The following is a 24889-nucleotide window of genomic DNA, read 5'->3' as shown; positions in this document are numbered from 1 at the left end:
TGAGTCAGATCAAAAGTTTTTAAAACAGTTTTGATTTCTTTTGCCATATTGTTTTCTGCATTATCTATGTGGATGTTAAAATCTCCAGCAATGGCAAAACAGTCAAACTCTGAGGTAATTGCTGATAACAGTTCTGTAAAGTCCTCAGCAAAGGCTAGAGAGAATTTTGGAGGCCTGTAAATAATGATAAGTAAAATGCGTGGAGCACCTTTTAACACAATACCCAGATATTCGAAAGAAGGGTAATTCCCAAATGATATTTGCTTACATTGATAGATATCTTTAAAAAGAGCAGCTAGACCCCCACCTCTCTTAACAGCTCTGCAGACACTCATAAAAGTAAAGTTAGGAGGGGCTGCTTCATTGAGGATTGTTGCACTAAAGCTGTCTTCTAGCCAGGTTTCATTTAGAAGCATAAAATCCAGGTTGTTTGTGGTTATTAAGTCGTTGACTAGAAGTGATTTATTTTTAAGTGAACGAATGTTTAAAAGTGCTAACTTAACAGTCTTACTTTTTGTCCCCACATCAATCTTACTTTGACGTGTAATAGGCACCAGATTAGTTAGGTTTGCTGTACGGCTATTGAAGGCCTTAGATTTTCTATCTTGTAATAAAACAGCAATAGAGAAAGATACCGGCACACTGGGTTCCCGCTTGTTCTGTAAACATTTGAGAAAGTTACTGTTATCAGAGCGGGGACCCAAAACACATCACTGAGAGCTGGTATCAGTTGTTTTTGGTTCACCTCGAGCAGATGTAGGAGGGTGTGGGCCCTGGCGTTGTGGCAGAGGCCGAAGAGCTCTCACAGGAGGGGGAGGGCGAGCTGGGCCTGCAGGCTTTGGTGCGGGTGGTAATGGTGCCTGCCGTTTTTTGGTTGGTATCTGGGGGCTTGCAGCAAAAGAGTGGGATATTTTGGTTCCAGCATACACCAGTTCTTCCATTTTCTGTGAGAAACACAGAAGTGGCGATGCTGGAGAGAGGGATAGCGTGTCTGGTGAAAGGGGCTGTTGCTCTGGTGTTATAGGAGGTTGTGATATGCTGTCCTGGCTTCCCTGGCTGTTTTCCAGGAAGTCGTCCTTGGGTGCTGAATCTTCAAGCAGTTCTGATATGTCTCTCTGTGGGCAGGGCTCAGCTGAGATTGTGTCCGTGAGCAGAGGTTGTTGTGGCGGAGTGGTGTTATCATTGTCCTTGTGTGATATGTCAACCGCATGTCCATTTTGCTGCTGAAGTGAAGTCCCGTGGTCATTCATACTGTGTCCAGGTGTGTGTGTGCCGTTCAGATTGAGTGGATTGGCACACACTGCAGAAGGATGATTGAGGGAGAAGTAGAAATTGTTCTTTAACACTCTTGAACCAAGTTTGTTTGGGTGATGGCCATCCCGATGAAACAGTTGTCTCTGACTCCAGAAAAGATTGAAATTGTCAATGAAGTTTACTCCTTTTATATTGCAGGTTTTTTGCAGCCATGTATTTAGCCCAAGCAACCGTGAAAACCTGTTTGTTCCTCTTGCTGGGAGAGGTCCACTGATGAATGTTTGAACTTTCAGTCTTTTAAGTGTTTCAAAAAGTTCATTGAAATCCTTCTTAAGGAGTTCTGACTGCTGTTTATGAATATCATTCTTCCCCACATGAATGATGAGTCGATTTGCAGTCTTATGTTTCATCAGAATGTTCTGAAGTTCCCTGTTTATATCAGAAGTTGTTGCTTGTGGAAGGCAGCACATAGTTGTATCCCTGCTGCTAATGTTTCTAATTATGGAGTCCCCCACTATCAGAGTCCTGGGCTCGGCTGCGCTCTGAGCTGAGTGCCGCTGTCTGCTTGATCTTGAGCGCCAGTTAGCATCAGTGTTAGCTACTGGCCCATTCAGTCTGTGTTCGATCACATTCATCACATTTGGGGATTCCTCATTTACATTCATTAGTACTTCAAATCTGTTCTCAAGATGTATAGGCGGTGGTAGAAGACCGGTGTTTGCAATCCTTGTCAGAGCTGTATCTGGGGTAGAGTATGCTACTGCGGCAATATGTGATGCTCGTGACAATCTGATGTCTTGAGTGCCTTTGGGTCTAGCTCCCTGTTTGTGCCATCGATTAGTAAGTCGATCGGCTTGTTTCTCTACCTGTCGAGGAGCACTAGTTTCATGGGACTCACCGGTATGCTGAGGGTGTTCATGACGAAGCTCTGTTGTGTGCTCCGTCTGGTTTGATGGTCCCGTAAGTAACTTTGTTTCGAGAACTGCAATCCTTTGTAAAAGTCTGTGGCAGTTAGTGCAGCAAGTAGATTCTTGAACCTGAAGAGGCATTTTCTCTTATCCGTATGAATGTAGGCAGTTGTGTTTTCCTTTCCCGGAATGTAAGCTGGTCGGGTAAAAGAATTCTGCGTTTTTGTAGTAATCCAAACTTTGTTGTCTGAGCACTGTGCTGTTTGCTGAAGTTAAAATTAGGTGATAAAAGGAAATAAAATATAAAAATATAGGAGATAAAATGTAAAAGCGATAGAGCAAAGCGCGGAGCAGTAAGCAAGAGCGTCCGAACAGTAGCTGAGCAGGAAGTAATCCTTCTAAGTCTGAGCTCCCTGTCGTGAGACTAGCACGGACGAAGGAGTCCTACTTAACACAGGAATACCAAGGTACACTGGGAAGCATATCTCAGTGGAAATATGCAATTATGCCCAGCCCGAAGGGGGGGACTTGGAATACACACATGACCCCGGGGGGCTGCATATGGAGTATCACTGGGGTGTCCAGCCGCAGGTGGAATATTTCAACCCCAGGGGTGGCAAGGTGGCTTGCCAAGGGAAAGACACATGCTCAGAGAGGCTTACAGTGGAAATACACATGTGGGGGTCACCCAGAGGGGGAACCATGCACATGGAGGCACCTAGCCAAGCGCGAAAGCTGCCGGTGGCATAACTCTGGCATTGACGTCGACAGTGCTGGAGGAGACTCAGGGCTTATTAGGCTCACCTGAGGGAATATCGCACGTATTCCGTCTGTGGAGAGGAATGGCGAGCAAGCGAAGACACCTGAGCAGAATCTAGTACCGGCTAGTTGAAGCGAGTACATGAGAAGAAACTGGCTCCACTCGGAGATTGTAGAATCTCGCGAATGTGTTAGGTGTCGCCCAGCCTGCAGCTCTACAGATATCTGTTAGCGAGGCGCCATGCGCTAGAGCCCAAGAGGATGCCACACTCCGGGTGGAGTGAGCCGTCACACCAAGGGGGCACGGTCGACCTTGCTGCTGGTAAGCCAAAGCAAGGGCGTCCACTATCCAGTGAGACAACCTTTGCTTGGAGAGAGCCTTTCCCACCATGACAGACAAAGAGCTGATCTGAGGTCCTGAACACTGCGTTCTGTCAACGTAAGCACGGAGTGCGCGTACTGGAGAGAGCAGTGCCAAGGCTGGGTCTGCCTCCTCCAAGGGCAGCGCTTGCAGGTTCACCACCTGGTCTCGAAAGAGAGTGGTGGGAACCTTGGGCACATATCCAGGCCGGGGTCTCAGGATCACGTGAGAGTTAGCCGGTCCGAATTCCAGGCACGCTTCGTCAACCGAAAATGCCTGCAGGTCCCCTACCCTCTTGATGGAGGCCAATGCAACCAGGAGCGCTGTCTTCATTGACAGGAACTTAAGCTCCACTGATTGCAGAGGCTCAAAGGGAGCACTCTGCAGGGCAGTTAAAACCACTGAGAGGTCCCAAGAGGGTACGAGGGGAGGGCGAGGAGGATTCAGTCTCCTCAGTCCCCTCAGGAACCTGATGATCAGGTCGTGCTTTCCCAGAGACTTACCATCAACTGCGTCGTGATGTGCGGCAATGGCGGCAACATACACTTTTAGGGTGGAGGGAGACAGCCTTCGCTCCAACCCTTCTTGCAGGAAGGAAAGCATGACACTGATCGGGCATTTCGTGGGTTCTAGATGTTTAGAAGAACACCAGTTGACGAAGAGGTTCCACTTCAACGCATAGGCATGTCTCGTGGACGATGCTCTAGCGGAAGTGATGGTAGCCACCACCGCTGGTGGTAGGGTACTCAAACCTGCTTCGTCCCGTCCAGGAGCCACACGTGGAGGTTCTAAAGATCGGGACGAGGGTGCCATAAGGTGCCCCGTCCCTGAGAAAGCAGGTCTTTCCTCAGAGGAATTGGCCAGGGAGGTGCTGTCGCGAGGAGTACTAGTTCTGGGAACCAGGTGCGGTTGTGCCAAAACGGGGCAACCAAAATTACCTGCTCCTCGTCCTCCCTGATCTTGCGCAAAGTCTGCGCAAGAAGGCTCACTGGGGGAAACGCATACTTGCGGAGGCCCCGCGGCCAGCTGTGCACCAGTGCATCTGTGCCGAGTGTGCCCTCGGAGAGGGAATAAAACAGGTCGCAGTGGGACGAGTCGTGGGACGCAAACAGGTCTACCTGTGCGTCCCCGAACTGGTCCCAAATCAGCTGAACCGTCTGAGGATGGAGTCTCCATTCTCCAGCGAGAGGCCGAAGCCGAGACAGCTCGTCGGCCGCCTGGTTCAGGTCTCCCGGGATATAAATGGCTCGAAGCGACCTCAGATGCTTCTGACTCCATATGAGGAGGTGGCGGGCGAGTTGTGACATACGGCGGGAGCGCAGACCACCTTGACGGTAGATGTACGCTACAGTCGCGGTATTGTCTGATCGGACTAGTACGTGTTGACCCCTGAGCAACACATGGAAGCGGTGCAGGGCAAGACGTACAGCCAACAACTCGAGGCAATTGACATGCCAAAGGCGCTGGGGTCCTGTCCAGGAGCCCGCGGCAGCATGTCCATTGTACATGGCGCCCCAACCCGTGGCGGAGGCATCTGTTGATACCACAACATGCCTGGAACTCGTTCCAAGGGCACTCCGGCCCGAAGAAAACTGAGGTTCGACCACGGGGTGAAGGACTGACGGCAGGTCGGAGTCACTGGAACTCGGAGCATGCCGTGATGCCATGCCCACCTCGGGACTCGATCGCGAAGCCAAAGCTGAAGCGGTCTCATATGAAGCAATCCGAGCGCCGTTACTGCGGCTGCGGATGCCATATGCCCCAGGAGCCTCTGAAATAGTTTTAGTGGAACCGCACTCTTGCCCTCAAACTGACGAAGGCAAGTCAGCAGTGACTGCGCGCGCTCGCTCGTAAGCTGCGTGCACATGGCGACCGAGTCGATTTCCATACCGAGAAAAGAGATCCTCTGCACGAGGCAGAGTTTGCTCTTCTCCCAGTTGACCCGAAGGCTCAGACGAGCTAGGTGCCGGAGCACTAAGTCCTTGTGTTCGCAAACCTGGTCTCGAGAGTGAGCTAGGATCAGCCAGTCGTCGAGATAGTTCAGGATGCGAAACCCGTGTTCCCGTAGAGGAACAAGGGCTGCCTCGACGACCTTCGTGAAGACGCGAGGAGACAGGGCTAGCCCGAAGGGGAGAACCGCGTACTGGTATGCCTGCCCCTCGAAAGCAAACCGTAGGAACGGTCTGTGTCGAGGAAGAATGGAGACATGGAAGTAGGCGTCCTTCAGGTCGATCGCTGCAAACCAATCCTGTGGCCGCACGCACTCGAAAATGCATTTGGCCGAGAGCATCTTGAACGGCATCCTGTGAAGGGAGCGGTTCAAGACGCGCAAGTCGAGGATCGGTCGTAACCTACCGGATTTCTTCGGTACAATAAAGTAGGGGCTGAGAAGCCGGACTTCATTTCGGCTGGAGGGACAGTCTCGATCACACCCTTCGCCAGTAGGGTGGCGACCTCCGCTCTCATGACGGGGCATAGCCACTGACTATAGTGAAGCGGACTCCCCTGAAGCGGGGAGGAGACCGCGCGAACTGAATCGCGTAGCCGAGCCTGATGGTTCTCGCGACCCAACGGGACAGTCTGGGAAGACTCCCAAAAGCTGTACCAGCGGGGTCAAGCGAACCACAAACGTACCCTGGTGGTGCAGCGAAGCGGAATGACCGGCCCGGACGTGGGTGGCATAGCGGCCCGGTGTGGGGGCACGGTCATTAACCGCGTCCTGCCAGAGGAGGCCAGGGAAGGACCAGCGTTCCACGGGGGCGTGCTCTGGCAGGGGTCTGGCGACAGAGGAGGACGAGAGTGGCGAGGCTCGTTTCTTTTTTTGAGCGGTGCGCACTGCCACAGCCTCTTGGGGATCGGAGGAAGGGGCATCAGTTCTTGAAACAAGAGATTCTAAGAGACTAAGGAGACCGCACAGACGGATGACCATTGATGCAGAAGGCCTCAGTCCACTTCAGGGGAGGGTCGAAGACTGTTGGGCGCAGTCCTCAACCACACCGCCGAGCAAGCCACCCGTCTCGAGAGTGCTGCTTAGCCTGGCGTTTGGCCAGCTATGGGGCGGAGACGGGCGGTGCCGCCCTCCTACAACCCTCTCCTGCTCGGAGCCAGTGAAGGCTCGAGGGGAGGGACCGCAGGGAGGCGGCCTCTGCGGGAAGTAGACTAAGGAGACCGCACGGACGGATGACCGTTGTTGCAGAAGGCCTCAGTCTGCTTCTGGGGTGGTCGAAGACTGTAGGGTACAGTCCTCAACCCCACCGCCGAGGAGCCCAGCCTGGGACATGGGGGAGCTGAGAAAATGGATTCTCAGACCCCCTCACATCAACCTGGCTGAGCCCATTCCTGGACCACACCCGTGGACATCACCTGGCCCGGGATCACGCAGGTACCGATGTCGCCCGTAGAGCGAGGTCATTTCCAGAGGAATCAAGCCCGCCTTGTGATGCTGTGAGTGACATGACACCATCTGCTGGAGTCCCGAATGAAAACACTGGGTCCCCAAGAGGAACCAGGCACACACGGAATCCCCACGGTTTACGATGTGGAGGGGGGCGTGGCCAGAGGAAAGCTCGTCGGAATTATGCCACACCATAACCCTCAGATCACCCTGGCCACCAGCCAAAACATCCTGTCTCGAGGAAGAGATAGATTGGGGAGTGGCAGAGGGGACTCTCACAGAGATCATTGAGTCTCGATCTATAAACATCGCGATGGTCATGTTCCCGCAATGAAAACATGATTCATCCACGAGCGCTGCCGAGCGTGATTAAGCCCAACACGTGAAACAGAGCTCGTGACCGTTAGGCAGATGAATCACGCGCCCACATCCAGTAAATACATGGGTGAGCCGTCTTGAAAAAGACGTGCCGCGTGCAGCTCTTTTAGAGAGAGGAAAAAGCTCAGCAGAGTGCTGAAGCGCCCAGGGAGAAACACACACACTGTCGGCAGATCACTGCACAGATCAGCAGCAGGCAATGCGATCTCGCTGGAACGCGACCATCACTCCAACACACTGAAGAGCCGCTCGTCTCGTAGAGTGAAGATGATTCAGAATGGCTTGCAGGAGTGAAGAGAACTCTTGGCTCTGAAGCGAAAACATATCTGCATGTTGCCGGCGTACTTCTTTATATACCCCCAGGGTGGGGCGGAGATACGCTATGCAAATTCCGCAGACCCATGGCATTTCATTTCATACTCGAAGGTGAGAGGCTTTTTAAGCGAAACCCCATTCGTCGTCATCCGACGTAACTCGGAGTGACTACGAAAGGGAACAGTGACATTCCAGTTTAAGTTTCAAGGGAGTAAAGCCTGTGTTTATGCCATTAAGAAAATTAAATTGTCAAATAAATTTTGTTTTAAATAAATGTTCATTTAAAAGCAACATTCCTCAGTGTATTATGTTACAATTAGAGATGCGCGCATCAGCTTTCTAGTGTTGCATAGTCTGCTGTTGAAGGTGAGCATCCATTTATCATGCCTAACTCATAAGAATAATTGTAATTTGACCATCGGGTGCGGATGTCTAAATCAGAGAAAATTATTGGTGGGAGTGGGTGGCGGGTGGATGATTTGTTTTTGGCTGCGGATTCGGGTGTTGTTGGAGCTGATCCGCGCATCTCTACTGACCAGAGTCTGAGGGTATGGCAAGTCTAGAAAAACCCTTGAGGGTGGAGCCTGGTCTAGGCCAACAGGACTTGTGCCTGAAGGGCCAGTACGTCTAGGCTGTAGAGCCTGATAAATGTGGACTGCGATGATCAGCCGGCTGCCGCACAGATGTCAGCCAAGAATATTCCACTAGACCATGCCCAAGAGGAGGCCATCCCTCTGGTGGAGTGGGCCCTCACTCCTATGGGGCACTGCAAGATCAGGGACTTGTAGGTTAGCGCTATCGCGTCCACTATCCAATGGGACAGTCTCTGCTTCGTAGCTGGTAGCCCCTTAGAACGGCCTCCGAAGCACACAAAAAGCTGCTCCAATTGCCTGAATTGGCTGGAGCGCTCAATGTACAATGTACCTGAAATGCAGGGCAGCACTGCATAAGCCACATTCATGGCGCTGCATCAGAGTCAGCAAGGAGATGAATCTTCGCGCTTCAGTCGAGAAAATCTGACTAGATAGCCGTTCAGTGCGAGCTGGGAAAGGCCATTTGTCTGTGAAATTCACAGGCATGAACCAATCAGGCTTCTGTATTTGGAAAAAAAACTGAGTTTTCCCATAACGATCAGAGGAGATTCTCTGATGCAATGCGAAGTGAACTGTATACGAAAGGGAACACTATTATTTGTACCACTTTTTGTACCACAGTTATGTTATCATGTTAGCATGTAAGAGTTGTGTGTATTTGTGTGCATGTTTCAAGTGTCTTTGTGCACTATTTGCTAGCTTTTTTCAAGAGTGAAACATTTGGATGGAATAATTGTGTGTTTATGCTCTTCGTTTTATACTTTGTACTAAAGATGGTCCCTATCCTGCAACATATCAGTTGCAAGTGCTCAAGGCCTAAAACCTTAAAACCTATAAAAAAAACGGTAACACTTTAGAATACTGTATCTTACTTACTGCATAACTAAGGAATTATTGAAGAACTAGTAGGTAATTCTTCATTAACTACTTCTTCACTACTGTTAACTACTAAGGAAGATGTGTTAACTAATCAGTATGTAATATAATTTTATGATTGTTTTAAGTAACAGTTAGTTAATCAATAACTAATGAATTCTGTCATACCTCCTGAAGAACTACCACTAATTATCTACTAATTAAGGTTCAAGAAAAATAACTATGAAGTAAGTAATGAACAGTCATACAAAACTAACCTCAGATTAGTTTTTTATATTTTATATACTGTACAGTGTGTGTCTGTTTTCCTAAGCATAGAATGCCATTGAGTAAATTCATGTGTTTGAGGCAACAACTGAGGGGAGCTGAAAATATAGGGAACTTATTAGTAATTAATAAAGAATTATTAGATAATTCTTCAGGAATTACTTAGAACCCGAAACAGTATTCTAAAGTGAAAATATAGGGAACCCATTAGTAATTAATAAAGAATTATCAAATAATTATCCGGGAATTAGGCTACTTATAACCTGAAACAGTATTCTAAAGTGAAAATATAGGGAACTTATTAGTAATTAATAAATAATTATTAGATAATTCTTCAGGAATTACTTAGAACCTGAAACAGTATTCTAAAGTGAAACTATAGGGAACCCATTAGTAATTAATAAAGAATTATCAAATAATTATCCAGGAATTAGGCTACTTATATCCTGAAACAGTATTCTAAAGTGAAAATATAGGGAACTTATTAGTAATTAATAAATAATTATTAGATAATTCTTCAGGAATTACTTAGAACCTGAAACAGTATTCTAAAGTGAAACTATAGGGAACCCATTAGTAATTAATAAAGAATTATCAAATAATTATCCAGGAATTAGGCTACTTATAACCTGAAACAGTATTCTAAAGTGAAAATATAGGGAACTTATTAGTAATTAATAAATAATTATTAGATAATTCTTCAGAAATTACTTAGAACCTGAAACAGTATTCTAAAGTGAAAATATAGGGAACCCATTAGTAATTTATAAAGAATTACCACATACTTCTGATTCAAATAAAACTTACTGTAAAAAAAAAAAAAAAAACACTGTTAATGTAATCATCTAAACCTTTGTAAAATACACAACAATGACTCGTTTAGGCTACATGATCCTTTATTTCAGATGATATTTCGTTTTAACATGTACAATACTGCCAACATTTAAACTCATTTAACAAACATTTTAAAATCAAAAGTTAAAGCTTTATAAGCAATTCAAGTAATCAACTGGTCTCGTTTCCACGGTAGTGGTGCTGGATCTCTTGCTGGAGCTGGGCTCGTGTTCGGCGGGGAAACTGCTTTAACTTCCCTGCGACTCATATGCTCTCATATCCGGAATATGTTGTGACTGACTCCATAACCTGCCCATAAACAAACAGTGCACAGCTCTAAGAACATATTTTAACATCTGATGTAAATAGATTTAGTATCTTTAGGAATAAAATAATTTGTTTTATGCAAGGGATCAGGCGTTTCCATCACGCAAAAAATACACTCATTAGCTAGGTAGGCTAACTGACATTGCGTCCTTGTATGTTGCCTTGCATAAAATAAAATGATTTATAGCACAGTAATGATTTTATAGATTAAATAAAACGTACACAAACCTGTATTTCGCCGAAGAAATGCACCAAATCGGCAGCGCTGAGAACCCTCCAGAAGAGGATGCAAATGCCCAAGCTCTTGCATCACCAAATCACTGTAAAATGTAGGCTACCGTGATATTACCGGAACTTAAATGGTGCAAAAGAAGTTTAAAATGTATAAGAACTAAGTATAATAATATGCTTTTTACTTTTTAAGTACTTTAAAAAATAATTACCTTTGTACTTTTACTAAGGTAATTTTGAAAATGGCCTAATTATAATTTTACTGGAGTAGCCTAATATTTTATTGGGGTATCTGTACTTTTACTCAAGCACTTGATTTGTGTAGGCCTACTTCATCCACCACTCCAAAAAAAAAAAAAAACCCCGGATTATTGTAGTGACTACAGTGTATGACTGTTCATTAGTTACTTCATAGTTATTTTTCTTGAAACTTAATTAGGCTAATAGATAATTAGTAGTAGTTCTTCAGGAGGTATGACATAATTCATTAGTTATTGATTAACTAACTGTTACTTAACACAATCATAAAATTATATTACATACTGATTAGTTAACACATCTTCCTTAGTATTTAACAGTAGTGAAGAAGTAGTTAATGAAGAATTACCTACTAGTTCTTCAATAATTCCTTATTAGTTATGCAGTAAGTAAGATACAGTATTCTAAAGTATTACCAAAAAAACAAAAAACGAACACGGCATGTTTGTCATTATGCTTAATCATAAACAATCTATTGAAGATTTCCGAGGCTCAGTCTCTGACAAATATCAAACGTCAAGCCAACTTCATCTCGGTTTCTTACCAGTACGCAACAGCATTTTGCTTGGGGGGTTGGGCGGAACTGACAGAACATTATCTCTACGGCGGATTCTTCACTGGGAACAGAAAGTAACTCACTCTAACTCACTCTAACACTAAACGTTTACTTTGAATTCTTGCACCTAGGAACAACACAAGTTCACACCATTATGACAAAAAAAATGCTAAGAAGTATTTCCTACTAAAGCAAGGCTGTATTTGACTGTGGTGGTAAACATATCTTATTAGACTGGTGGGAGTGGCCATGGTCGGCAACATGCCCAGTGCATTATGGATATTGACCTTTTTCTACCGATTTGGCAAAAGGGAAGACAACAGCCTTTTTTCTCTATTTTCTCTAGTCAGGAAGCACCTTTTTCATTTTTTTCTACTGTATAAGCAGCCAAGTTTGCCAGTGGCCAGTGGTGAAGTGCCCCTTTAATACTAAAGTTTACATAATAAATGATCTTCATAACATTATACACATTATTATATACTTTATAAACTATATATTATCTTTATAATTCATAATAATTCAAATAAATAGTACAAAATTACAATAGGTAGCCTATATATTTTGAAATTTATTTTATTTCTTTGTTTGAAACTTTTTTTTGGTAAATCATTTTCAGGATTAAATACAAATCTCAGATTAGTTTCAGATTTTTGGACCCCACTGTATAGAAAAACATTATCTACAAATATTTCTCAATCTTGTTTTTTGTTTTTCATTGAATGTTATAACATTGCATGCATTCTAACAGATTTATTCAATAGGACAACTTTGCACACATCATATTTCAGCAGAATTTCCATGGCAACCATGAAATCTGCTCTGTATATTTTCAGTATAATCTGTAATCCCAAAGCAAATCATAATCTCAAGGATTTTAGTCAATATTTTGCTTGTGATCAGAAAAATCCACTATGAATGCTATTAATATCAAGAAAATAATGATTCTGCTGTGATTACAGTCTCCTTGGTTGCTGACATCTAATTTTCATTTCATTCGATGTGTATTTTTTTAAATCATTTTTTATTTCTAATAGGAGAGATTCTCAGTAAATTCTTTGCATAACAATTGAATAAATGGTTATTCAATTCCCTCACTTTATCTCTCCATTGAAAATTGAGTTGTCTGTCATGGTTTAACAGATTGAACAGTTTTTGACTTAGATGGTCCCTGATTGCGTCATTACAGATTATGTTACATCAAATCTGCTGAGATCGTTTTCTGGCCACAGTGTAAAAACACACAGTTGGCAAGGGTAAAAAAATGTTATTCTGAGAAGGGGAGGGACCATCCTGTCACTCACCACTGCGGTCTGCAGCCCCGCCCCTCATGATCCTAGCAACCACCACCGCTCCAGTTACCTCGTCCCTGCGGATGGTCGCACCCTAAGAGACACAATCGATTGCAAAAGTTATATAAGACTATATTTCGTATGTCTTGATGATGGTGGACAGAATAGCCATTTTATAGACAAAACAGCTCCACCATTGTAAAATACATTTTATGTAACCTGTTCTGATGCATAAAGTACTACTTTTTTTTTTCTTTTCTGAAACTCACAAGAGGCTCCTTGTTCTTCACCAAACGCACAATCTTCACTGATTCTTCCTCCAGTTCATTGTCTAGATCATCTGGTAGAGGGGGGAGCACAGGCTCAAAATTCTTCTGTGCAACCGTGTCATGTACTGTTAGCACTGCCTGATGGGTCATGGAGAGAATAATCTTAACAAAAGTTGACAGGATGATCCACTAGTGCTGAGGAAAAAGAATGTGCATGTGTGTAAAAGGGAGAGATAATTAATAAGCAGACAGAGATGGATTGACTTAGAGTAGTAATAAAAAAAGAGAGAATAGAGAAAACCGATGCCTGGGGCACATGGAGGAAATGATAGAGTCCAATTAGAACGTCGTAAATGCAAATCTGATTCTATTTTGTCATGCTGCACACAATAAAATTACAATGAATTAAGCTTAATTAGGCCAAGATTATTTTAAATACCGATTTAACAGGAATTATTGTGTCAGCCTCATATATGTAACAGAATCTGCATACCGATGTTGAGGCTTTCAAATGGATTTAAAGGTGCAACTGTTTATATACATCTGACCTTATTTCTAAAAATATCATAAATTGTATTTAGAGATGAGATAATTCACCAAAAATCTCTACAGAAAGCACAAGTGACTTTCACACCTTCACATGTGGAGTGGTAAGAAGTGTTAATAGCTCTCTCTCATCGTCTTCCAGTGGCCCGTTCTGTAGCTCCTCGGCGACCTGTCAGTGCAAACCACAAGACTAGTGTAATCAAAAATGCCAAAACCTGACAACAATTCAGGGGCGGATCCACCCCATCTGCCATCCCAGATTTATCCCAGTATAAAAATAAAAGCAACCAGTTTTTTCTGTGCCTCATTTTAGCAGCTGCGCTTTAATATATGATGACATAAAAAGATAAAAAGAAAAGCCTACCGCGACAAAAAAAAAAAAAAGGCAAGAAAACACGTCTGCTGCACGGCTGCTCGTGCTGTGTATGCTAGTCAACTTCATAAACAGGTGATACATAGCCCAGTTAAATTGTTTTTCCATTTGTGTTTGTGAATCGGAAAATTTGAGGTATTGTTTTCCACAACACTTCTCATTTATTTTTAACTGCATTGTAACTATGGCGTGCAGATTCTCCGACTGCCATGGATATAGGCACATTTCCTTCCGATCTGACTAAAGAAATGGAATTTATTGATTTAATTTAGGCTTTTATTCATTATATGTGAATTAAAGCCTAAATTAAATCTGGTCATCATATAAAGCGATCGTGTCTTTTCAGAAATTTTGGACTAAACCACTCAATTCATTTGGATCAGTTTTACGATCTCTTTGACCTGGTTTCACAGACAGGTCTTAGATTAAACCAGGATTAAGCCTTAGCTAAATTAAGACATTTAGCTTTTATAAACGTGCCTTAAAAAAAAAAAAAAATGAGACAAAACAATAGCAGTGACATATTTTAAGATAATTATGTCAGTGCAAGTTGCTTTCAGTTAAAACAGCTCAAACATGCATTTTAGGGTGAGTTCACACTTGTAGTTCGGTTTGCCTGGTTCGTTTCTACGGTGACCGGGAGGGGACATGTTCGGTTCACTTAGTTTTGTCGTGGCCACAACATATACGTGATAATAATGTTGTTGCCATATTAATTTGTGGGAAGGTCATATTAAGTTTTAACGTGAATATAACGTGAACGTGATAACAAATTGTTGAGGTAACACATTATGTCGTGGCCTCGAGATCATATGTTGATCATATATTTTTCTTGTGGCCACGACTTCATATTTTGAGAGAACGACATCCATTTCTCGTGGCCACGAGTTATGTTGAGGGTACCACACCAGTCAAAACTGTAACCATATACAGCAGTCGGAGATGGAGATGACTGATGATAACATTTTACTTTGAATTAGAAATGTCATATAAAGATATAGTGCGGTCTCTGGCATTAAGACTGGCATGTATAAAACAGCGTTTTTAGGCGTTTTCGCAGATGTGAACAGGAATCGTTTTGACGACGTCTGTATGCAAAACTGTTAAAACTGTTACTGTTCAAAACGCAAAGGAAAAACTTTACTTTTCCAACTTTACCAGCAAATCTAGATGCAGATTATCGAGATTACCTATCGAGAACAGATTGTGGAACTGCAAGATGGCGGCTACGACGACGGTGTATCGCATCTTGGCAGGTGCTGCGATTCCCTCGATTTTTCAACTAGCCGGCCGTTTTCTTTGTTTTAAAGCATACTTGTCAGAGGCCGTATTAAATTTTCTAAGCAGTGCTAAAAAATTATAAATGAGAAACTGGAATATACGTGTTGTAGTATGTTTTTTATACTACTACTCTTTTCCACTATTGCACCGGTACGTGTGGTGTCCAGAACTGTTCACGCTGATCAGCCGTGCTTCAAGAAGAACTCAAGCAACTATTTCGTGGATCAGGGAAAAAAATTCTTCATCTTGGTCCTCTCCCGGTATCTATCCGTGCGGGAAGTTTTCATCAAAACTTACTCGGCTATCATGCGATTTATTCGTCTGTTTTGAGCCATGGACGCGCTGTGATATGCAAACAGATCGTTAGACAACGGAGATCCGTTGTGTCTACTCGAAAGACTCATGGTTTCTTGCTTATCTTATTAGCCTACTGCTTTCCGGGGATGTTCAATTAAATCCGGGACCAGTTTACCAACAAATACAGCAGGACTCTGGAGCTGAGCCTCACTTGGCAACAACCATGGCTGCGGCGTCTCAAAACGAAGGGAGTACCTGGGGATTTCCTGTAGATCTACCTGGCCTTCTTAACAGTGAAGTGAGTTTAATTAACAACGCACTCAATGCTCCAAGGTATGACATCTCTACACTGCCTCCCAGTCATTTTACAAGATTAAAAGAAACGCCAGTGTATACCGCAAACGCTTCCTGTGCCGAAATCCTGCAGTAAGAAGGCAGTCATTGTGTAAGATCTTTCAGACTGCTAATCATGCGAAGGTCCTATGGGATCCTAAAGTTAAACTGAGAGGACTTTTTGGCGGTCATCTGAATATAACCCAGATAGCACACGTACGTCGGGCCGACGTTGGCCCAACATCGAGCGTCGGCCTCCCTCCCTATAACATCGCAAAGGCGTCGGCCAGGCGTAGGCAGATCTCTTGTCAGTCAGTGCTCTATTTCCCAGCTCCGTTACGTCGGCTTTAGGTCGGCCCACTATACGGGAGGCCGATGTCGCGTTGTGCTTGTGAACTTTCAAGTCGCTTTCAAACACTGGAGCGGCCGCGGCGCAGAGTTGCCATGGAAACGCCGCGGGACCACTGCGACTGGTAAGCAGGAAAACTCCCTCTCTCGCTGTTGTTTTCAAATTCACTGCTTTCAGGTGATATTAGTCTCTAAAATCACACGGATAATACACACTATAAAAGAGGTATCAGGAAGGAGACCCAAACTTGTGACCTCTGAGAAGGACTGTACTTAGGGTTGATACAAAATCTTCAATCTCCCCAGGTTGTCCGGTCAGAACAATAATGAGGACGAATTTTACACTCTCATGCCACTCTTTAATGAAACAGTTTGACATAGACGATGTGAGTTTTGTTCATGATTTATTCTCATGGACGCATGAAGCAGAACTGAAAAATAAAGATATTTTCTCTAGATATATCGGATCAGGAATGGAGCGAGTGTCTCCGATGAAATTTACATGCATACTGACAACAGTTCGGAGTTGCGCTAGTAGAGACTGTCTGATTGGTGGAGAAAAATAAGGGGGATTACTGATTGGCCTAACTGTTGCTGGGCACGTGGAAAGTGGAAAGTGAAACTACAGTAAACTAGATAATAACTATAATAACACAAACATAAGATAAAGTCAGAACCTTATTAACAGCCGCCCCCAACTTTGGGCAGCAAAGTTGAACACGAGTCAGTCAGGAATGTCTCGAGGAAGTGCAGGCAGCTTGATGAGCTTGGCGACAGGTCTGGTGTAGGATTTGTCTTTGATCTGAATCTGAGCAATACGAATCCTGCCATCAGCTCCAGGGAAAACTTCTGTGACTTTGCCAACAAGCCACAAGGCACGCGGAAGCTGCTGGTCAACAACAAGAACAATGTCATCAATACGGATGTCTTCTTGGTCTTGTTGCCATTTGGAGCGGCTCTGGAGAGATGGTAAGTAGTTCCTGATAAAATGGATCCAAAACTGATCCGCTAAGACCTGGCAGTGTCGCCATCTGCGTCGACTGAGGAGCTCTGTACCTGAGTAAACAACCTGCGGAGTAGATGGGTCCAGCCGCCCCATCAGCAGCACATTTGGAGTGATTGGATCTGGGTCTGCCACATCAGAAGAGGTGTAACCAAGCGGTTTGGAGTTGATAATGCTCTCAACTTCAGTAAGGATGGTTCTGAGGACCTCTTCGGTGACCGTTTGTGATCCCAGTATGGCATGCAGCGCTGACTTGATGGTGTGGATTTCTCGCTCCCAGGAACCCCCAAAATGAGGGGCACTAGGTGGGTTGAAGCGGAAATGGATTTGCTGGCTAGCGAGTTGTGACTGCAGAGCGGGGGCAAGTGAGTTGAAGGCCTCTTGAAGTTCTGAGCTGCCACCTTTAAAGTTTGTACCTTGATCGGACAGCAATTCATGAGGCTTTCCCCGTCTAGAGATGAAACGGCGTAGACTCATGAGGAACGAGTCAGTGTCCATGCTGGCCAGCAGATCTAGGTACACTGCATGTGTGGTGAGGCATTTGAATATTATGCCCCATCGCTTCTCATTGCGCCTCCCTATTTTAATGAGGAAAGGACCAAAACAGTCCATGCCAGTTGAGTAGAAAGCTGGATGGTGTAACCTTAGACTGGAAGGCGGGAGGTCGGCCATTTTGGGAATAATGGGTTGGCTACGCCACTTGCGGCACTCTGGACAGTGGTGTTGCTGCTTGCGGACAGCCTCTCTGCCTCGCAAGATCCAGAACCTTCTGCGTAGCTCAGCGAAGACTCTTTCAGGGCCTGGATGTGCAAGCTTGCTGTCATAATCAGCAATGATCAACTTTGTGATGGGATGATGAGGGTCTAAGACAAAGGGATGCAAAGTGCCTGAGCTGAGGGATTCACAGTGTCTTAGTCGGCCCCCGACACGGATTAACTGAGTCTCTGGGTCGTATTCTGGGGCCAAAGTGATAAGCCTACTGCTGGATGGAATGGGCTTTTGGGAGGAGATGAGAGCAAACTCCTCTGGAAAACAGTCACTTTGCACTTGTCTGAAGAGAGAGAGTTCAGCTTGTCTGAAAGACTCAGCTGTGGGTTTAGAGTCGGTGGCCGCCCCGTGACATGCTCGAACTGTGGCTTCCAGCAGCTCTTGGAAGCTACTAAACTGGCTAGTGTCGGGTAAAGGTGGATGAAGGGAAGTAGAGATGACACCACAAAACTTGGCTTTGCGCAGCTCTGCTGAATCATCAAGGCATGTAATGTCTGGACAGGAAGACCAGGTTGACTCACTTTCATGAAGGAAGGCAGGTCCAGATCTCCAGCGGCTGTGACTCTGGATCTGTGAGAGGGTCAGTCCGCGAGTTATATCGTCAGCAGGATTCTCACTGGAGTGGACATAGCGCCATGAGCTGCTCTCAGTTAATTCCTGGATATCCGCAACTCTGGCACCGACGAACACCTTGTAGCGGCAGGAAGGAGACAGCAACCAAGCCAACACGGTGGTGGAGTCGGTCCAGTAGGTGACGGAGGAGATGGAGACTGTGAGCTCTCGTTTCAGGACTGCACCAAGCTGGGCCCCGAGGTGGGCAGCGCAGAGTTCCAGCCTCGGGATGGACTGCTGGCGGACTGGAGCAACACGGGAACGGGCCGCTAGGAACGCTACCTGGACATCATCATCGGCGCTGACAGTACGCAGGTAGGCGACCGATCCATAGGCCCTCTCTGATGCATCTGAGAAAATGTGGATGCTCTGGGAGGCCGCTGGGAGGTCGGTATCTGAGTGGACATAACAACGATTAACAGTAACGTTAGGAAGTAATGGAAGTTCACTCCCCCACGCCTGCCACAGCTGGAGCAGATCCTCGGGAAGATGAGGATCGTCCCAGTCCCGTTTCTTTCCCCAGAGGCTCTGCACCAGGATTTTGGCCCGAGTGGTGTAGGGAATGAGCAGTCCTAGAGGGTCATATTGTTGAGCTAGGACTCGGTAAATGTTGCGCATTGTGGGCTCAGATTGCTTTGTGTGGCGAAGGCGATAGGTGAGAGTATCTGTTTTGCAGTGCCAGTGCAGCCCTAGGGTCCGTTCTGGGGGATCTGCACCCTCCATTGATAGCCACAGATCTCTGCTCTCGGATTTGAGTTCAGGTGGCAGATGACTGATGATGTCTGGAACGTTGGTGGCCCATTGACGCAGTTCAAAGCCACCTGATTGGAGCAGAGTCTGAAGTTTGTGGATGAGCTGCTTTGCTTCTGAGATGGTTGGGAAGCTTTGAAGAAGATTGTCTACATAAAAACAGTTCTCCACTGAAAACCGAGTATCTTCATCAAGGCTGCTGTGGTCAATGACGTGCTTTTGGAGGGCAAAGGTCGCGCAGCAGGGACTGCAGGTGGTGCCGAAAGGGAGCACCTGCCACTGGTAGATGTCAGGCTTGTTGCTGCGGTTCATGTCCCTCCAAAGGAAGCGGAGGAAGGGCTGATCATCAGACAGGAGGCGGACCTGATGAAACATGCCCTTAATGTCGCTGCTCACCGCAGTGGGATATTGCCTGAAACGGAGCAGGACACCAAGAATACTGGAACCTAGGGTTGGCCCTGGAAGTAGATGTTCATTCAGGCTGGTGTTTTGGAAGGTGAATGAGCAGTTGAAGACAATGCGGTCTTTGCCATTGTGATGGACCATGTGATGGGGGATATACCACGATTGCCTGCTCTGGTCTTCAGGTGATGTGAGCCTCTTGATGTAACCCGAATCCACCAGTTTCTTGATTTCTTGGCTGTATGATGCAGCCTTGACTGGGTCTTTGGCGAGACGACTCTCTGTGCCTCGTAGGTGACTCAGGACAGCTTCCTTTGGGGCACTGAGAGGAGGAAGACCTTCCTTCCAGAGCAGTGGGGTGGCATATCTCTGCACGTTGTCAATGTTAACTCTTCCTCTGTCTTCTCCTCCAACAGTTTGATGGCCGCCTTATCCTGTTTTGACCTGGTGATGAGCTTTTCGCTACGATAGGGAAGAATGTCCATCTCCCATAATCTGGGCACGTGATTGAGAAGGTCAGTAGAGGAAGTGGGAGTGTTAATAAGGAGACACTGGGGGGTGGACGCCTGGTGCAGTAGGACTTTGGCAGGACCTTGCAGAGTCCAGCCGAGACGAGTTTTCAATGCTGCGGGGCCCCCTGGTGGGCCTAGGTGCACAGGCTCAACTGGAGAGAGAAGATGGGGGTAGTCTGAACCAATGAGGAGAAGTGGCTGCCCTTGGCTGATTGAATGTAGCGGGAGGCCTCTGAGATGACGATACGTTTTCCGTAGGGCCTCAACAGGATGAGAATGCTTGGAAAGGCCAAGCTCTACTGCAGTGAAGGCTTTGTGGATGCGAAATTGTTTCTGAGGATGGGCAGATGAGGATATGGAAAATGACACTGACTTTCCTGAAACAGTCTTCACATCTTGACGGATAGTTCTGAGCGCTAAGTCCTCACTCTGTCCCTTGAGATGTAGCTCTTGAGCGGCACTGTGAAGCAAGATGGTGCGTTCAGAGCCATCATCGAGGATGGCATAAGTCTCTAGTCTGTGTTTGCCATTGTGGAGAAGAACTTTGACCATCTTCAGCAATACACAGCTACTCCTGAGGTCTGGATCGAGGTAGTAGGTAGCTGGTTGTCCAGTCGCTGCGGTTGGATGGGCTGATTTGGTTGCGGGAGTGTTGACCTCATGCAATATATCAAGATGTGTCTGATTACACTGCTGACACTTAGCCTTGAGATAGCATTGAGAAGCAAGGTGACTTCTGCCACATCTCCAGCAGCGCTTGCCAGTTTTGATCCATGACGCTCTCTGATCAGTGGAAAACTTCTTAAACTCTGGACACTGATTGAAGTAATGTTGAATGTCGTCACAAAAGGGGCAATACTTCTTAGGTTTCTCAAGTTTAGTGCTGACGTGAGGTCGAACTTGTGACGAAGACTCAGGTGAATTAGGAGAAGGATCAGAGCCAAGCAAAACTGTGGTAGGGCGTGCACTGGACTTCTGCAACTTGGGCTTGAAGCCCTTCTGATGTTCGTCTCGTGGAGACCGTGAATGGTAAGGTTGATAGTCCTCATCCTGAACACGGACCTCGTATTCAAGCCAATTAGAGAAGTGCACCAAGGTAGGTATCGGAGTGCGGATGGGGTCTATGTAACGCTTGAATTGTGCTCTGAGTTCATGCGGCAACTTGGACAGAAGTCGTGAGGTGTGTGACCCGCAATCCAGCTCAGTCTTGCCCTCCTTGCCCAGTTGATCTAACATACCGACCAGAGCTCTGACTTTGAGGCCAAAGAGGCGAAAACTTCGACTATCCCCACTTCTGATTGGAGGCTCGGCCAGGACTTCATTGATGCGCTGCAGGGCTAGTTTGTGAGGTTGCCCATACATTTCAGTCAGTGAGGCCATTGTCTTCGAGTAGGGAGTTGGACTATTACAGTAGGAGTCTGCAATGAGGAGCGCATCTTCGAACTTGAGGTGATCAACTAGTATTTGGTATTTGAACCGCTCAGTTGCATCTCTAGGCAAGAGGTTGTCAAGCGCTATCTTGAGGCGGGCAAATTGTCGTGGATCATCATGTGTGAAACATGGAATGTCCGGCTTTGGACCTCTGTATGTCGCCTCCACAGAGTATGTATTGTGAGGGAGAGTATACGGCTCTACATACGCTGGAGTGGAGTGAATCCCTGCCTCATATGAAGGTAAATATGACACCGGAGGCGGCGGAGGAGGTAGCGGCACGTCAGCTGGAGGTGGAGGAGGTAGAGGCTCGCTCCAGGGAGGAATTGGTACAGCGTCAGGCCAGGGCGGAAGATCATCCACTACTGCTTGAAGATTGCGATTAGGAGTGGATGTTCTCTCAGGAAGATGATAAGGCATATATGTGGTGGCGCTATCCCCAAACTGAGCAGAATGCCCTGGATCGAGGTGTTGAGGCTGAGGCGCTGATCTCAGGGAGAGAGAATTGAAGAGGATTTGCATATCTCGCCTGAGCTGGTTGTTCTCCTCTTTCATCTCCTGCAAAGCTGACATGACTGCTTCAGAGCTGAGGTCCTGAGGTGCAGGTCCAACTGGATCTGGAGTGATGACTGGAGCATGAGGTTGAAAAGCTGCTCCCTCGCTGGAGTGGCCATGGAGTGTGAGAGAAGAAGGACGACGTGGCGGGATATTCACCAGAAAGTCATCGAGGTAGCGAGGCCGACGGATATCACGGCGCGGACGAGTGTGATCCATTGTAGAGCTGAGGAAACTGAAGATCCGGCTCGAAGGACCATATAAAAGAGGTATCAGGAAGGAGACCCAAACTTGTGACCTCTGAGAAGGACTGTACTTAGGGTTGATACAAAATCTTCAATCTCCCCAGGTTGTCCGGTCAGAACAATAATGAGGACGAATTTTACACTCTCATGCCACTCTTTAATGAAACAGTTTGACATAGACGATGTGAGTTTTGTTCATGATTTATTCTCATGGACGCATGAAGCAGAACTGAAGAATAAAGATATTTTCTCTAGATATATCGGATCAGGAATGGAGCGAGTGTCTCCGATGAAATTTACATGCATACTGACAACAGTTCGGAGTTGCGCTAGTAGAGACTGTCTGATTGGTGGAGAAAAATAAGGGGGATTACTGATTGGCCTAACTGTTGCTGGGCACGTGGAAAGTGGAAAGTGAAACTACAGTAAACTAGATAATAACTATAATAACACAAACATAAGATAAAGTCAGAACCTTATTAACACACACAACTGTTCTTGACACTTCTCTTACTTGTAATTGATACGCTTATGTTGAATATTTACTTTTATAGACATGGCTTTGTGTCTTCGGAAAAAGTCCGTTAGCATCTCAACCGTTTTCAGAAGAGTTAAGCTAAGTTAACGTTGACTCGGTTGAGCTTTTGTTTATGAAAGTTTGGGCTTTTAATCACCTCTTATGTGTATATGAGAGGTTTTGTAAAGGTTTTACTTGGAAGTGAACTAATTTATTTTACACAAACGTAAACATAAACGTATGTAATCGGTGACGTCACTTACATGGAGAACTTACACTTAAGTTACATGGTTGAAACTAGCTCAATGGTAAACAAATATTGATTAAAAAAAATGTTCTGTGATTTCAGCAGCAACAAAATAACAGAGGGAAAGCTCCACGACTTCAACATTTCTGAAGAAAGCTACTGCTGGAGAAGTAGGAAATACAGGTAGGTAAGTTAGGTAACGTTAGGAAATCCAAAACTAAAGAATTAATTACTGATTTTAGGAAACAGAGTCCCCCTCTTCCCCTCACTATCATAACCTATTGAGATAATACAAGAATACAACCTTGGTACAATAATTGATAGTAAGCTATGTTTTGAATCACACACACTGATGCTGTTTGTGCCAAAGCCCAGCAGCGAATGTATTTTTACCGTAGACTGAGGAATTTTAACATTGACCCCACTTTGATGAGAATGTTTTATTCTTGTTTTATTCAGTCCGTTTAACCTTCAGTTTTATCTGCTGGTTTGGTTCCTTGTCTACAAAAAACGATTAGAGAGTATTGTTAGGACGTGTAGCAAGATTGCAGGCTTTAACTTTCCCCCTCTCTCACACATTTAGCAGCTACTCCAACAGAGTGGCAAAGAAGGCACTATCTATTGCAGCTGACCCTAGTCATCCTTTGTCCTGCCAGTTCAAGCTACTTCCCTCAGGCCGTAGGTACTCCATGCCCAGATGCAGGTCAAATAGATTCAGAAACTCATCTCAGAAAAGTATTTCACCTCTGCTGTAGCTTATATATAATATAGCTTAGCTATAGCTTCTTGTAATAAACCTGGCATTATATAATAATATTGTTGGCTCTGTGACAAATGGTTTGTTGTGTTCCTAGATCCTTCAATGTTGATGCCCTGGCCTCCACCGTAGCAGAGTTGGGCGGATCATCATCTCTAAGGCGCTATGAACCATATGATTAGTAAGTAAAACTTCAAACATACACTAATGTCTAACATGCACTAATTGTGTTGGTAAAAAAATTATGTTTTGAAAGAAGTCTCTTATGTTCACCAAGACAGCATTAAAAACAATAATATTGTGAAATAATATAACAAATTTTAAATAACTGTTTTCTATGTGAATATATTGTAAAATGTAATTAATTCCTGTGATCAAAACTGAATTTTCAGCATCACAGCTTCATATGATCTTTCAGAAATCATTCTAATTTGATGATTTGACGCTCAAGAAAAATTTATGATTATTACCAGCTTTCATTTTCTCAAAGGCGTAGCAGGATACCCAGGGCTTGGTTTACACCTATCACAATTTCTAGCCACTGGGGGACCATAGGCAGGCTAGGGGAACTCATATTAATGTTAAAAAACCTCATAAAGTGAAATGTTCATACCATGCAACCTTTAAGTGTTTTATACCAGTTTTCTATGTGAGGAAAACGCTTAACTGTACATAGTAGTCTATTTTTAATTAGTATGGTGTTTACTGAGTTATCATTTATTTATTTTAATATCACTGTCTATGCGTTAAGTCACGTTCTGCGTGTGCAAATCTTTAAATTCAACTTTGAACTTTGGTATTTTACAGGGGACAAGTTCTCAAATTCACATCTTTATGCTCTTGAGTTTTGCTACTCTTTTACTTTCATAAATAACCTTCCTGATAATGTTTGGGGCTCAGACACACTCTCCCAATTTAAATCTAGACTAAAGACACAACTCTTTAGCCAAGCATTCAATTAACACATCTCATAATCTTGTTTTACAGTTAATATGTGATGAAATAGTAAAAAGTGCACATGATCATCTTTTGCCTGAAATAAT

General features: G+C 45.0%; 1 protein-coding gene across 3 annotated transcripts in view; it reads right to left on the bottom strand.

Annotated features, from left to right (window-relative positions):
- mpp3b (MAGUK p55 scaffold protein 3b) overlaps positions 1-24889 on the bottom strand; it is an 86375-nt gene that overhangs the window by 28718 nt on the left and 32768 nt on the right. For all 3 annotated transcript variants that reach the window (XM_079852055.1, XM_079852056.1, XM_079852054.1), the window contains exons 5-7: positions 13504-13584; positions 12870-13007; positions 12613-12694 (exon numbers count right to left, since the gene is read on the bottom strand). In XM_079852055.1, the coding sequence (XP_079708181.1) occupies positions 12613-12694; positions 12870-13007; positions 13504-13584 (301 nt within the window). The remainder of the gene's footprint in view (positions 1-12612; positions 12695-12869; positions 13008-13503; positions 13585-24889) is intronic.

This window comes from Squalius cephalus (assembly GCF_949319135.1).
Source record: "Squalius cephalus genome assembly, chromosome: 19".
Classification (NCBI taxonomy): Eukaryota; Metazoa; Chordata; class Actinopteri; order Cypriniformes; family Leuciscidae; genus Squalius; species Squalius cephalus.
This window is presented reverse-complemented; position numbering and strand designations above follow the sequence as displayed.